This window comes from Amblyomma mixtum, chromosome 2 (genome assembly GCF_055824585.1).
Source record: "Amblyomma mixtum isolate Tamu chromosome 2, ASM5582458v1, whole genome shotgun sequence".
Classification (NCBI taxonomy): Eukaryota; Metazoa; Arthropoda; class Arachnida; order Ixodida; family Ixodidae; genus Amblyomma; species Amblyomma mixtum.
In genome coordinates, this window is record NC_143013.1 from 287608473 (window position 1) to 287623370 (window position 14898).

Here is a 14898-nt window from a genome sequence, read left to right on the forward strand (position 1 = left end):
TATATTCAGCTTCGCGCTATCTGCTGCGCATTGTGATCTCATTGCTGTGGGACCTGGGGCTGGGCCGATAAATTCTCGGCAGCATAAAAATGTGCTTTTAACGGGTGGAAATACGGCTTTGACAAAGAACGCAGCCGATATATTGAGGTTGCGACTAGCGATTTTCTTGAAACAATTAAGTGAGATAAATTAAGTGAGATAAAAGTGAAATAAACATTTGAGACACCACGCGTTGCTGGCACTGCCACAACTCCTTTCCCGGGGCAAGAGAGCTGCAGTAGACGGTTAATGATTCGCCTGACCCGTTTCCAAAGGAAAATGGTGTCTGCATTACTGTTTTGGTTTTAATGTGCGGTGTGAATTCGATTGCCAAAGCACGCCTGCACCTTGGGGTGGTGACCGGGGTCATGGCCCTTCGAGCGGCCGTTCCAGAATAGTGATACCCTGCTCTAGAGCCGGAAGCTTTGTAAATGTGTATGTAGTTCTCCTTTGATCTGTGTTCCTTGTTAGAGTACTCCTACACTAAGGGAACAAATCATGCGGATGGGACGCGGACACCGACACCGACAACGACGCGATCATGGGGAGAAGGAATAACGTAGCGAGAGCCGTGAAAGAATGAAGGCATAGCAGTAAATGCAGTCCACTCCGGCGCGTAATTTTGTTCCTTGAACGGTGAGGACCTCTACTCGTCTTTTCGCCTCCTGACTACTTCCGCAGCTTCTTCAGCAGCGATTTCCACTATGGCTCATCCCACGACATGACGTAAATGGTAATTTACGCCCAGGAGAAATGGTAGATGGTTTGTGTGCGGTTACTTCTTGTCGGCTAATAAAAGCGGAAAGAATTCATTTCGTGGAAATGGATTGGAACTGCTGTCCTATTAGTCGTAAAAAGCAGCGCTAGTTTATTTCGAAGCAGATGATAGAGAGCACTTTTAACTGTGCTCTTGTCTGCTTTGAAACTACCCTTGTTTTCCGCGGGACGGTGTGGCGTAAACGGAAGTTGTGGTGTTTATTGAAAGATTTGGAACTTTACTGCTTAGGAAACCCAATAAGGCAACATCGGCAGGAAGCTGCTGCCGAAGAAATCTCGCGCCCTAGGGCGCGAGCTTTCTTCGCATTACTAAAATTGCGACACACCGCAACAGGGTGTCCTTGAGTTGTTTTCTTCGATCGCTGGGCTGGTGTTAGGTTATTTCTGTCGGGTTGAGAAACATTACCGGGGAGAAATGTTGCTTCGATGCGAGTCCGGGAGGTTGCATGTGCGGGTAAAGAGGAGGTGTTGGTAAAGGTCTCGTCTGTAGCATCGAAGAACAACGTCGTGTAGAAACAGGGGGAGCAGAACAACACTTAAACGAGTGAAGAGATCTCGCGAGCAACCGAAACAAATGGAGTAACTGGAGCCGCGGCCGAAGCAGTGGCCCTAGAAAATATGTCACGCCTTAACTACAAGCAACCCGTGAAAGACGCAAAGATCCTCAAATACGAGGTGGCTGCGTATGACACTCTCGTTAAGGATTCCAGGAAGCTCAAGTTCATCTGCCTACGGTAAAAGTGTATCGACCATAACCGTCGAGGATGGACCGTAACTAAACACAAATACGAAAAATAATAGCCGGTAAATGATAACGGAAAGGCTGCTAGCTCTCATCATGCGCCTTACCTCGAATGGCTAAACGCCGCATGATTATTTGTTTCATATCCTCCGTTAAAGTGGGCGCCATTTTTCAGAAGGTATTGAAGTGGCGCGTATCACTGTTATTGTGTCTGGTGAATCTTATGGCGCTGGTTAAATAAACCATTGCGCGGCCTTCAAGAAGCAAGCCACAAAGAACGGGTCTGTTGGAGCTCACTTCTGGTGGCTTCAGTTGGCATATATGTGATAGCAGGGTCTACATATTTTTCATGAAGGTTGAATTCTTGATAAGAAACACAACTCAACTCGGTCTCGGAAGCTTACTATTCATGCGAGAGCATTATATAGCTGTGTCGTTTCAGCAAAAAGTGTCCGAAAATTTTGTCCTCAAGATTACGTCCTTCTCTGAAGATAAATATGTGAAAGTGTGATTGTGACTGATAGTGTGAGGTAAAATGTTGCTGGGAGAAAAATTTGATTGATGAGGCGTAATTAATTAAGCGCGAAAAAACGCAGAAAATACTGAGACGTCCAAATAGCCATAGATGTTGATATAGTATGTGGACGTTCTGCTTTCGCATTGAACCAACGCGGGTCGCCGCAGTGATCTCAAATTTTTTTTTTAGAATGATTGTCACAAGCTCAAAGTTATGATTTTCACAAGCTTATAGTCATGGCCGTGTCATAGGTTGGCTTTCATATGATGGCACTGGTCGTGTTCTCGGACACGCAGTGAGAATTAAATGCAAAGGTTATGGATGGCCTGAAACGTACCCTGCTGTCGCGTAAACGTTGACAAAAGCGATGTTGACTGAGTCACTTTGGGAAATTAAACCCCATAAACCAGACCAAACCGATGTGGAGTTTGACAGTGTTAGTTCTAGTTAAATTGTTAAGTTTGAGCCCTTCTAGACATCGATGTTACTGCATGCAGTACGAACCATTCTATTAGCTCTCCGGAGTGCTTTCGAGAATGTGCGAAACTTCGTCACAAAACTTCAGCTTCTACAAAATCTTTTTTGTGCAGCAAACTCACGTCACGGAGTATCGAAGACATGGCGAGCAGCACCGACGAGTACTGCGAGCGTCAAGTGCTGTTCCGCCTGCAAGCAAACTCATCGCGGACAACGCCTGTAAGCATAGTTTTTATGGTCTCCGTCGCTGGATGATGTTGGGGGGCGGGGGGGGGGGGGGGGGTCACGGTACAGTTTTAGCACTACTGGAGCAGGCCTGCGAGGCGCAAACACACAACGGCCATGCGCGACTTAGAAACAGCATGGTCGGAGGGACGGCCTAGGTGGTGTTCTACTTGGAGCCGTAGATTTAGCTTGAAGCATCAGTTACTCATTTGCAAAGTGGAATCATCCCCTGCCTTTCATGCGTCTGCCTCCAGCGTTCTGGCCATTGGCGCTCCTCAGCAAGGCCTTCGTCATGAGGGTTTTTGTGCCAGCTCCAGAGCGTCGCAAGCGGAGCAGAGCGGGGAGCCAAGACGAGGAGAACACCTGTCAGTCGGTGGCTGCAATTGAAGCGCTACAAGGTGGAGCTGACGACAATTTCGACTGCGATGTGTCCCCCGAAAAGGTAAGTGCCCACTCCTTCCGAGAGATATTCAGTAATTCTTGAAGGGACTAGTGATGTTCTGGCGTTCTCTGCTTCCTACGTGAGGGTCGGGAAGTAGCACTGTATGCGACGCGTTTGTTGGCCTGTCGTGCGCGCAGGCGTGGAACAGAGTTTAGACACTGCCAGGATAGACAAGAGAGTATTGAAAGAGAAATAAACCTATTCGGCATATTGAGATTAGTGGCAGTACTCTCCCATGTGTTGCGATTTCATTGTTGTTGAATTGGTGGGCTTAGCTGAGAAATTCTTGGCAAAGTAGAAGACTGTCTTTTGTTTTGCCAAAATATGACTAGGACAAAAAAAATAAGATGCCTCTAGGGATCAGTGTGAGGTTGTTTTTTATATGGTTGACATAGTGACGATGCCATGCATTACTGACACTACTGCTGAACTCCTTCGCCAGTGCGAAATAGCTGCAAAATCATGTGCACGAATCACCTGATTCTTGTCTAAGGCCCAGTGTTCTCTGCACCCCACTGCCTGTGTTCTAGTCGTCGGTCCAAATGCGATTGCTAAAACTGGCCCTCTCCCGGTGTGTGGAGACCGGGGTCATGGCCATGCAACCAGCCGTTCCATGGTAGAGACGTCGTGCCCTCGATGCGGCAGCGTTGTACAACTCATGAATGTAGTCTTCTTCAGTTATCTTATCCTGCGCTGCAGGGCTACTAAACTAGTCTGGTACACTAGCCACCAAGACGCGGTCTTGGTGGCTTTCCGTCACTGTACCATAGGAACTCCGTGCAGTGTAGATCTTCCATACACGGAGCGGCAGCGGCTTCGATCCCGGCCGCGACGGTCGACGCTCGATGGAGTCGAAATTCTAGAGGGCCGTATATTGTGCGATGTCAGTGCACGTTAATAAATCCCAGATTGTCGGAATTATCCGCAGCACCCCACTACGATGCCCCTCATATTCTCTGTCACTTTGGGACGTCAAAATCCCACAAACGAATGAACGTATTAATTAATGCTGCCCGCACCACAAGTTGTGGCCTGGCACAGACCACTGTCGCTGCTTGTATTACAGCCCCTCTATGCTCGCTGGCGCGGCGGCGTTGCCAGGTGAGCTTTCACCATCCGTCAGAAAGACTAAATGCTCGATGGGAAGCCTTTCGTGGGGCTTTGAGTTTTGACCTACTCCCTATCGGCACATCGGTAATGGTCATGTAATAGGCTGGAGCGTCGAGCTTGTCGTGTCGACTGTGTGTGAGGAACTGTTTGGTATACTCGTTTAGTCTCTGCTTCCTGTGGCTTGGTTGGCGTAAGCGGCGCAAATTCTCAACTCTAGTGTTTAAGAATTAGGTTTAACTATAATTTAGGAAAGGTAGTAATTGCGGGGACTGGGACGACCGTTCGCTGGATTAATTCGTAAGGACATGACATGAAGAGACGGCGGCGTAGAATGCGGAGCCATAGTCATGGGCAATGAAGTGGGATCGTGTGCCCGAGCGCCTACCATGAGACAATGTAAGCGCCAGTTCGTCCAAACAATAGCGTTTTTCCGAGTGTGTCATCCTCTGTACACTGAATTTCGTCACTAGTTACCACTCTTCGTGCGCGCGACCCGGCGTTCGCAGATCAGCCCCACCCTGGTAACTGCACCGACTGCTCTTCGCACCTTCATCATCATCATCGATCGATTGCCAGCTGCACTGCACCGCATGCAGGACTAGGGCAGGAACCCGCCCGGAACGCCGCCATGCCACTCCTCACGACCAGCCTTCAGTTCAGTCGGCGGCCGAAACTGAAACGCCGCAGAGGGCGGCAATAAAGAGCTTCGACTCTTCTCATTCACCCCAGGAGGTAATTGTTCAACTCTTCTGAGACCAATCAGAAAGTTCTTTTAGGTGTGGGTGATGCTCTGACACCTCACAACCCCAGCCAGAGCGTTCGCGATCCGATGGAGGCGAAACGCATAAGGGGTCCGTGGAGGTGTGCAATAACCCCTCGGTGTGCGTTAAAGACCCCCAGGTGGTCGAAATTATGGCGGAGCCCTCCACAACGGCCCCAATTTCTGCTTTCTTTCACCTCCACCTTCCGCCCTTCCCTTACGGCCCGCTCGCGCTGTACACCTAGAAATGACAGTTTCTGCGTCATTTTATTAAGGCGAAAGCCTTTAATGCCTCATACTGTCGTTAGCAGACGCGTCGGCAGCCGTGTCGACAGACGCGTCGGCAGGAATGTCGACAGACGCGTCGGCAGCCGTCGGTATAAATGTCGACAGACGCGTCGGCAGCCGTGTCGACAGACGCGTGGGTAGATTTGTCCGCCTTTCGGCGTCACTGCTTGAAAAGAAACTGTGCCGAGGGTGGGAATCGAACCATGGCCTTCGGCATTTGAAGAGGAGACGCTACCACTCAGCCACGAAGGCTCAAGGTTCCAGCATGAATAAAGGCGCATCTAGTGAATGCATAGCTTTCATAAATAAAACAAAAGAAATAAAGTCAAGAAATAAAAATAAAAATAAGAAAATAATGAAAAATAAAAACAATAAAATAAGGCGTTAAAATAAAAAATATAAAAACAAGAAAAGGAGCAGAAATAAAATGAAAATAAAAAATTTAATAGAAAACAAACTGTGCGCCAGGAAACGCTTTCGCCTTGAAGCACTTTAGAGAGCCAAAGTGCCCCCTGAATTTTTCCCGAGTAACCACTTCGCATTCATTCTTGTTTCAGGCTCGGTAATGAGTGCACAGTAGGGAGAAATATGAAGCATTGTAATGCGTGCTTGTTTAGAGATAGTAGAATATGAGAAAAGGAAAGGCGTTGTGTCTGGCTTCCTATCGGTGTACATCCGAACCTATCTAGTGGAGAAGGGATGGAGTGAGATATGGAAGAGATAAAAGTTGCGACTTCATCCAGGAATACAACCCCCTTCGGTTCGTTACCATGCGGTGATGCCACGCAGTACACGGGCACCTTCTGCATTTCGTCTTCATCGAAACGCTGGCGCCAGTCCCGGGGATTAGAACGCTAGGTCTTATTGCCCGTAAAAGGCAAATGTTCTGGCCTATGCGCCGTTGCTTAAGGGGAAAGTCTCACTTTTTGTGCTTAGAAAGGCGGTCGCCCTGGCGGAGCTAAGCGTTGCCTCCAGCCGGAGCGCAGGATTTGAGGCACCGTTGAGCACGTCTTATTCAAATTGTTGTTTGGGGTCGGGAGCTGTTCTGCTCTGTCCTTGAGGGCACAGCCCTGGCGTCCACGGTGTATGAGGATGCGGCGAATTTCGATCGAGGTGAAATTCTAGAGGCCCGTGTACTGTGCGGTAAGTGCAGGTTAAAGGTCCCCAGGTTGTCGAAATTATCCGGAGCCCTCCACTACTGTGTCCCTTATAGCCAGTGTCATTTAGGGATGTTAAACCCTTCAAACGAAACTTCATATTAATAACGCCTGCACAGCGAAGGACCCAGCCTAGCATAGCGCGTACGCAAAAATTATGGTCTGGCATACATCACTGTCGGCCCTTGTATAGCCCTTGTGTGCTCGCTGGCGTGGCGGGTTTAGCAGGTGAGCTTTCAACGTCGTTCAGAAAGTGTTATATGCTCGATGGGCAGCTTTTGGTGCACCTTTCAGCTTTGGCCCACTCAATATGACCACTTCGGTAGCGGTCAAGTAATAGGCTGCAGCATCGTGCTTGTCGTGGCGGCTGTTTGTGAGAAACTCTTTGGTATGCTCGTTTAGTCGCTGCTTCCTGTGGCTTGATTGTCGTGAGCGGCGAGAATTCCGAACTTTAGCTTTTCAGAATATCCTTTAACCATAATTTAGGCAAGGCATTAATAGCGGGAACAGTGACAACGATTCGCTCGATTGGTTGGTATGGACATGAGCTTCCGCCCGAGAGTCGGCGGCGTAGAACGCGGAGTCGCGTGCCAAAGATGGCGTAGTCACGGGCAATGGACTTAGACCGTGTGCACGAGCGCCTACCGTGCGACTATGCATGCGCCAATTCGTCCAATAAATAGCGCTTTGCCATGTCTTTCATCCTATGGGCACCGCATTTCGTCAGTAGTTGTCATTCTTCGTGCACATGACTCGGCGTTCGCAGGGCAGCTCCGCCGCCTGGGTGACTGCTCGTCCCGCCTTTGTCTTCATGCTGTGAGTGCCTGCTCCACTGCACCGTGTGGAAGCATAGGGCAGGCACGCCGCCATGGCACTCCTCACGCCCAGCTTTCAGTCGGTAGCCCAGACGGAAACGCAGCCAAAGGGCGGCACAATACAGCTTCGACTCCGATTTGCCATCCGAAGAGGTAAATGTTCAGCTCTTCCGCGACCAGTCGGAATTTTCTTATTGGTTTGGGGGATGGTTTGACCTTGTCGTTTTCCCTACGAACCCAGCCGCGGCGGCCGCGCTCTGATCAAGACGAAATGCATAAGGCGTTCGTGGGGCTGTGCGATAACGGGGCTGTGCGATAACGGGGCTGTGCGATAACGGTTATTGTGCCGGCCAGTGTGCGTTTATGATTCTCAGGGGGTCGAAATTGCCGCCTTTCAGTTCGACCTTTCGCCTTTCCCAAGCGGCCCTAAAAGTGACAATTTGTGCGCCATTTTTGTTCCTAATAACCACTTAAGATTCATTCTTGTTTCTTGGTCGGCAGTGAGCGGACAGTAGGGAGAAACGCGAAATATAGTAATGCGTGCTTGTTTAGTCGGTCGCCTTTCCCAAGCGGCCCTAAAAGTGACAGTTTGTGCGCCATTTTTGTTCCTAATAACCACTTAAGATTCATTCTTGTTTCTTGGTCGGCAGTGAGTGGACAGTGGGGAGAAACGCGAAATATAGTAATGCGTGCTTGTTTAGTCGGTCGCCTTTCCCAAGCGGCCCTAAAAGTGACAGTTTGTGCGCCATTTTTGTTCCTAATAACCACTTAAGATTCATTCTTGTTTCTTGGTCGGCAGTGAGTGGACAGTAGGGAGAAACGCGAAATATAGTAATGCGTGCTTGTTTAGTCGGTTAACAGAAAAGGAAAGGCGGGGTATCTGGCTTCCTCTCGGTGGACACCCCACTCTAGTGGAGAAGGAATGCAGTGATGGAAGAGAATATGGTCTCGGCGTAATGCAGGAATTTTGGCCACCTTGGGTTCGTCAAAGTGCAGTGATGCCGCATTGTACACGGGCATCTTTTGAATTTCGCTTTAATCGAAACGCTGGCGCCAAGTCCGGGGATTGGAACGCTAGCTCAAAGGTTCCCGGCCCATGCGCAGTTGCCTATGGGCGGCGTCTTACGTTTTGTGCATATAGAAACGCGGCCGCCGTGGCCTGGGCGCAATCCGACTGCAGGGCTCAACGAAACACCGCCTTCCCTCGGGCTCTACGTCTGAAGACGCAGAGGAAACCGCTATCGCCCTAGCCCTTGTACATTACAGCGCAAACTACATATTTAGCGACTCCAAAACGGCTCTGTTCAACTTCGCGAGAGGCAGGATTCACGCCCCTGCTTGGGAGTTGTTGAACACCCCCACCAAAAACTTACCACGCAGGGTAGAGCTCCAGTGGGTGCCGGCTCCCACCGGGAATCCAGGAAACGAGGCTCCCGATAAATTGGCCCGAGGTTTGATTTTCCATGCTCAGGACAGCCTCGTTCCGGGCTTCCCGAGATAACGGGCGCACACCTTTGCAGAGCTCGCGCAAATGCCCCGCTTGGACCGTCGGACTTAACGTCCACCACGCTCCCTTCTCCCTTACCCACTCCCAGCAGATCCTCTGGAGTCGCCTCCAGGCCCGCTCTCTCTCATCCCCTCAGCTGCAATCTCACTACAGTGGCACCTCCCCTGCATGCTCCCTGTGCGGCGACCCTCGCTCCACACTCTCCCACATCCTTTTCGGCTGCCGTGCTGACCCTCCCCCGCAGGGGCAGCCCGCGTTATCTAGTTGGGACGACTGGGAGGTCCTGCTCTTGTCTCTGTACCCGACATCGCAGCTCGCTGCGGTGATTCGGGGTGCCGACGTCATGAAGAAACGCCAAATAAACGTTTCGACCTAGAGTGAGCGTGCGGTGGTCCAGGGACCCAAGGGGGGTTTAAACACACTTGCTTCAATGAAGTTTTTCTCTCTCTCTCAAGAAAACATTGCTAGTCGCTCTCCTTATTCATTTCTGTCGCGTCTGCAGGAAGTGCCCGCAATTTTATCCGCATGATTAAGTCACTTTTTTGATTAAGTCATTTTCGATTCAGTCATTTTCATTGTCGATTAAATCATTTTGTTTCGCCAAAGTGTGAAAGTATGATTGTGATAGACAGTGTCCGATAATATCTTGCCGTGGGAAAAATTTCCTGCATGGAGTTTAATTAGGTCCTAAACGCGCACAAACACGCAGAAATTCTTAGACGTCAAGATAGCCATGGACGTCGATATATTACATGGACGTCAGAGTAACCGCGGACGTCGATGTAGTATGTGGACGTTTTGCTTTCGCATTGCTCCAGTGCGGGTCACCGCTGTGATATCTAGTTTCAATAGCGTTGGCCTGCTTCAGGGGTTGTCCTGTTGTGTTCAGTCGTTGCGGGGACGGACCCTGTCTTCGCCGTGTCTGAGGCTACTACTGCACCTTTTCTTTCTTTAAACAACTTAGTGGTTTGACGCACCTGACTCCTCTGGGCGAACTTTTGCAGTTGCTGCAGAGAAAGCACGCTCGTGCCTCAACCTGTGAGATGAATGCTGGCGTGGCTACACTAGAACCGCGCAACACCGCTCTAGGTATCCCTCGGGCTGATTTCTTCGAGAGCTAGGCCAGCTGTAGGTTATTGACGTTGGCTTGGGAAACACTGCCGGGGAGCACTGTTTCGATGTGAGTCCTGGACGTGCCATGGGCGGGTAAAGAGGCGGTGTTTTACGGTGAAGCTCCCGTCAGTCGCTTTGAATAGCAGCATCCTTTGGAAGCTAGGGGAAGCGGCGCGGCACATCGAGTTGCCAGGACTCGCGAGCGAGAGGAAGAAAGGGAATAAGGGACTTCGCGGCCGAAGCAGTCGTCGTAGAGCACTGGTCCTAGAGCGTACGTCAGGCGTCTGCTACAAACCACCCGTGAAAGACGCGAAGATCCTCAAATACGAGGTGGCTTAATATCACGCACCCGTTAAGGTTCTCAAGACTCTCAAATTAATCGACCAGCGGTAGGAGGCCATCTACCATAACCGTGCAAGATGGCCTGTAACTAAACGGAAACACTAAAAATAATAGTCGGAAAATGATCGTTAGGAAACCCCCAAGCGGAAAAGCTGCTCACATCATCGGCATTACCGGGAATAACTAGACACCGCATAATGATTTCGATTTTGCGTCCTTAAGTAAATCGGTCGCGATTTTTGAGCAGGTATCGCAAATGCATATATCACTGTCGTTAATTTTGGTGAACCTTATGGCGTTGGTTAAATTTACATTTGTGCGGTCGCCAAAACCCAAGCCGCAAAGAACGGATCTGTGCAGCTGACGTGGGGTGGCAGTCAGGGGAGCATAAATCTGAGGGCAGGGTCAGCACATTTTTTTATGAAAGCTGAACGCGCAGATTTCTTACCAAAAAACCAAATGGAACTCGGTGTGACGTTGTCTTTATTAAAATGATTTTGACAAGCTTATTGTTACATCCGTGTCATAGGTTACTTTGAAATGAAGGCATAGGTTGTGTTATGGCACACGCAGTGGGAATTAAATACGATAATTACGGATGGAATGAAATATACCTCGTTGTCACGCAAACGGCAAAGGATGTAGATTTTGACAGCGCGCGAGTTTTAGGCAAAGGTCAAGTTAGAGATTTTCTAGACGTCGCTTTTACTCCATTCAGTACGAACCATTTTAATAGGTTTCCGGAATGCTTGCGAGAGTGTGCGAAACTTTAGTCCCGAAACTTCCACAAAATCACAAAACTTCCACAAAAGCTTCTACAAAATCTCTCTTGTGCAGCACATTCACGTCACAGAGCATCGAATCGAAGCCATGGCAATCCGCATCTACGAGTACTGCGAGCGTCAAGGGCTGTTCCGCCTGCAAGCAAACGCATTGCGGAAAACGTCTGTAAGCATAGCTTTTATGGTCCCCGTCGCTGTGTGATGTTGGGGGGTGTCACGGCACAGTTTTATCACACCTGCAGCAGGCCTGCAAAGCGCAAACACACAACGGCCATGCGCAACTTAGAAACAGAATGGTCGGAATTTTAGCTTGAAGCATCTGTTACTAATCTGCGACGTAGAATCCTCCGCTGTCTGCCTTTCATGCACCCACCCCCAGGGATCGGGCCATTGTAACTCCTCAGCAAAGACTTCGTCATGAGGGTTCTTGTGCCAGCTCCAGAGCGTCGCAAGCGGAGCAGAGCGGGGAGCCAAGACGAGGAGAAACCTGTCAGTCGGTGGCTGCAACTGAAGCGCTACAAGGTGGAGCTGACGACAATTTCGACTGCGATGTGTCCCCCGAAAAGGTAAGTGCTCACTCCTTCCGAGAGATATTCAGTAATTCTTGAAGGGACTACAGTCGAGCCCGCTTATAACGAACCTGAGCGTCACGCGGCGTCCGTTCGTTATATCCCGAAGTTCGTAGTAAGTGGACCACAGTTGACACGGTTAGAGTGTACTAACACGGTCAAATTGCGTGTCATCCAGAACTTGGTATTGTGCCTGTAGCGCACGGGTACATAGCTCCGAAAGGAACGTGACTTCTTTGATTTTTCCGATAACAAAAGGCATCCGCCGGTCGCTGCCATTCATATTAGCGCACAGAAGTACTGTAACGTGCACTTGCACATGACTCCCCTTTTATGGCATGCGTGAGGCCCCAGTTGGCACGATTCCAGCGCAAGGACGGACACCGCGAGCATGAGCCATTAAAGGCTTTCGCCTTAAAAAAATTGGCTGTGGTTAAGCCTGGATATCTCGAAGCGAATAGCTGCGGCGAGGCGGAGGAGGAGCCGCGCGTGTAGTGAATACGGTGCCGCTGGTGTCGCGTCCGCTGTCTCCGACGTCTCGTCTCCACTCTCCGCTACGAGGGGATTGCAAGAAAGAGTAAGGAGAGGGGAGCGGAGTTGCGAGGACGGGCGGGAGGGTGGGTGGTCTTGGAAGCCACACGCCGACACAGGCACCGCGCGTCGGCGGGCAAAGGGTAGCTCGCTTGCGAGGAGGTTTGCGAAAACAGACCGCGCGCCATGCGCGTGCCAAGGGGTCGGAGCCCATCGTTATCTCTCATCGGGGCGCCGGGTTTACGCCGTCCGTTAGCTGTAACCGATCGGCAGCGCTCAAGGACGTTCGTTATACATGCGATTTTGTGCCATTGAAATAATGTATATTTTGGCGGTCGTGCAGGTCTCGTCCGTTTTAAGCGAAAGTTCGTCTTAAGTGGGGTCGTTATAAGTGGGCTCGACTGTAGTTATGTTCTGGCGTTCTCTGCTTCCTACGTGAGGGTCCGGAAGTAGCACTGTATGCGACGCGTTTGTTGGCCTGTCGTGCGCGCAGGCGTGGAACACAGTTTCGACACTGCCAGGATAGACAAGAGAGTCTTGGAAGAGAAATAAACCGATTCGGCATATTGAGATTAGTGGCAGTACTCTGCCATGTGTTGCGATTTCATTGTTGTGGAATTGGCGGGCTTAGCTGAGCAATTCTTGGCAAAGTAGAAAACTATATATCTTTTTTTTTTGCCAAAGCATGACTAGGACAAAAAAAATAAGATGCCTCTAGGGATCAGTGTGAGGCATTACTGACACTACTGCTGAACTCCTTCGCCAGTGCGAGATAGCTGCAAAATCATGTGCACGAATCACCTGATTCTTGTCTAAGGCCCAGTGTTCTCTGCACCCCACTGCCTGAGTTCTAGGAGAATTTTGGCTGATGACGCGTAAATAACCAAACGGGGAAATGCGCAGAAAAACACTTAGACGTCAAAATAGCCATGGACGTCGATATAGTTCTCAGACGTGTGAACAGCCTTTGACGTCGTTATAATATGTGCAGGCTCTGCTTTTGCATTGAACCCAAGAGGTAAATGTCCAGCTCTACTGAGACCAATCGGAAGATTCTTAAATCGACGTTCGCAGGGCAGCCCGCGTGTGGTACTGCTCGTCGCACCTTTGTCTTCAACTTGTCAGTGCCAGCTCCACTGCACCTTGTGGAAGACAGGGCAGGGACGCCGCCGCGGCACTCCTCACTACCAGCGTTGTCAGTGGCCGAGACTGAAGCGCAGCAGCCAAGGAGCGGCAGAATACAGCTTCGACTCCGATTTGCCCCCCGAAGAGGTAAATGTTCAGCTGTGCTGTGCGATGTCAGTGCACGTTATAGAACCCCAGGTGGGCGAAATTTCGGAGCCCTTCACTACGGCGTCCCTCATAGTCTGAGGTGCTTCGGGACGTTAAACACCAATAAACCAACCAACCAATCTTCGGAGTCCAATCGGAAGATTTTGTGAGGTGTGGGTGATCGTTTAGCCTCACGAATCCAGCTCCGGTGGCCTCGCTTTTATGGAAGCTAAACGTTTAAGGCGTCCGTGGAGCTGTGCGATAGCGATGAGTGTGCGTTTGGGATCCCCATATGGACAAAAATATTCCGGAGCCCTCTGCAACCGCCGCCATTTGTTTTTCACTTCCACCTTTCACCCTTTCCTCACGGCGTTGTCGTGGTGTCTACCCAGCAGTGACAGTTTCTGCGCCATTTTTGTTCCTGAATAACCACTTAGATTCACCCTTGTTTCAGGCATGGTAGTGAGTGGACAGTAAGGAGAAGTGGGAAGTATAGAGTAATGCGTTTCGTATAGAGAAGTGCAAAGGCGGGGTATCCGGCTTCCTCTTATTGGACGCCCCAAACCCTCCAGTGGAGAAGGGATGGAGTGAGAGATGGAAGAGAATAAAGTCGCCTCTTTATGAAGGAATTTCGACCACCTTGGGCTCTTTGACGCGCACTGAGGCGACATAGTACACGGGCATATCTCCCATTTCGCCTTCATCGAAACGCTGGCGCCAAGCCCGAGGTTTGAAACGCTAGGCCTTATTGCCCTTGAGACAAAGGTTCCCGGGCTATGCGCAGTTGCCTATGGGCGTTGTCTTGTGCTCAGAAACCCGAGCGCCGTGGCTGTCCTGGACTGAGCGTTGCGTCCAGCCGCAGTGAAGAACTCACGGAAACATTGAGCAGGGGGGGTAACGCATGCCTTCTTAATAGCGTTGTTCTGCTTCAGGCGCCCACTGCGTATCAGGCGGCTACTGCACATTTTCTTGCTTCAAGCAACCAATAACTTACGGGCAGTTGCTTCAGTTGCTTCCTTCGAGAGCTAGGCCAGTTTTTGGTTACTGGCGTCGGTTTGAGAAACACTGCCAAGATGCGATGTTTCGATGCGAGTCCTGGAGTTGCCATGTCCGGGTCAAGAGGCGGTGTTGGTAAATCTAAAGTCAGTCACATCGAGGAAGAACGTCGTATAGAAGCTATGGGGAACAGTGCGGCACTTAAACAATTTGCCAGGACTCGCGAGCGACCGAGAGACAGAGAGAGAGAGAGAGAGAGAGAAAACTTTACTGCCGGAGAAGAACGGTTTCTGGATTCTTAGCACAAAGCCCAACTGCCCGTTAGCTGATAAGTGGCGGCGAGCTCTTCGGTGAGCTCGTTGGCTCCTGCCTGGACGGCGGGGTCCGAGCTGCGCAGCACTTCTTCCCAGGCTTCTGGTGAGGGAGCTTCTATAAGA

At 50.3% G+C, this 14898-nt stretch overlaps 1 protein-coding gene across 9 annotated transcripts in view; it reads left to right on the forward strand.

Moving 5' to 3' along the window:
• The window catches only part of LOC149364390 (uncharacterized), a 41528-nt gene that overhangs the window by 21993 nt on the left and 4637 nt on the right, over positions 1 to 14898 (forward strand). For 2 of the 9 annotated variants that reach the window (XM_089574323.1, XM_089574322.1), the window contains exons 2-5: positions 7301 to 7502; positions 11149 to 11259; positions 11473 to 11659; positions 13268 to 13465. In XM_089574323.1, the coding sequence (XP_089430449.1) occupies positions 7301 to 7502; positions 11149 to 11259; positions 11473 to 11659; positions 13268 to 13465 (698 nt within the window). Of the gene's footprint in view, positions 1 to 2665; positions 2772 to 2855; positions 3220 to 4835; positions 5062 to 7300; positions 7503 to 11148; positions 11260 to 11472; positions 11660 to 13267; positions 13466 to 14898 lie in introns of those variants that run through there. The other 7 variants (XR_016289178.1, XM_089574326.1, XM_089574325.1 and 4 more) reach the window with 7 other exon arrangements.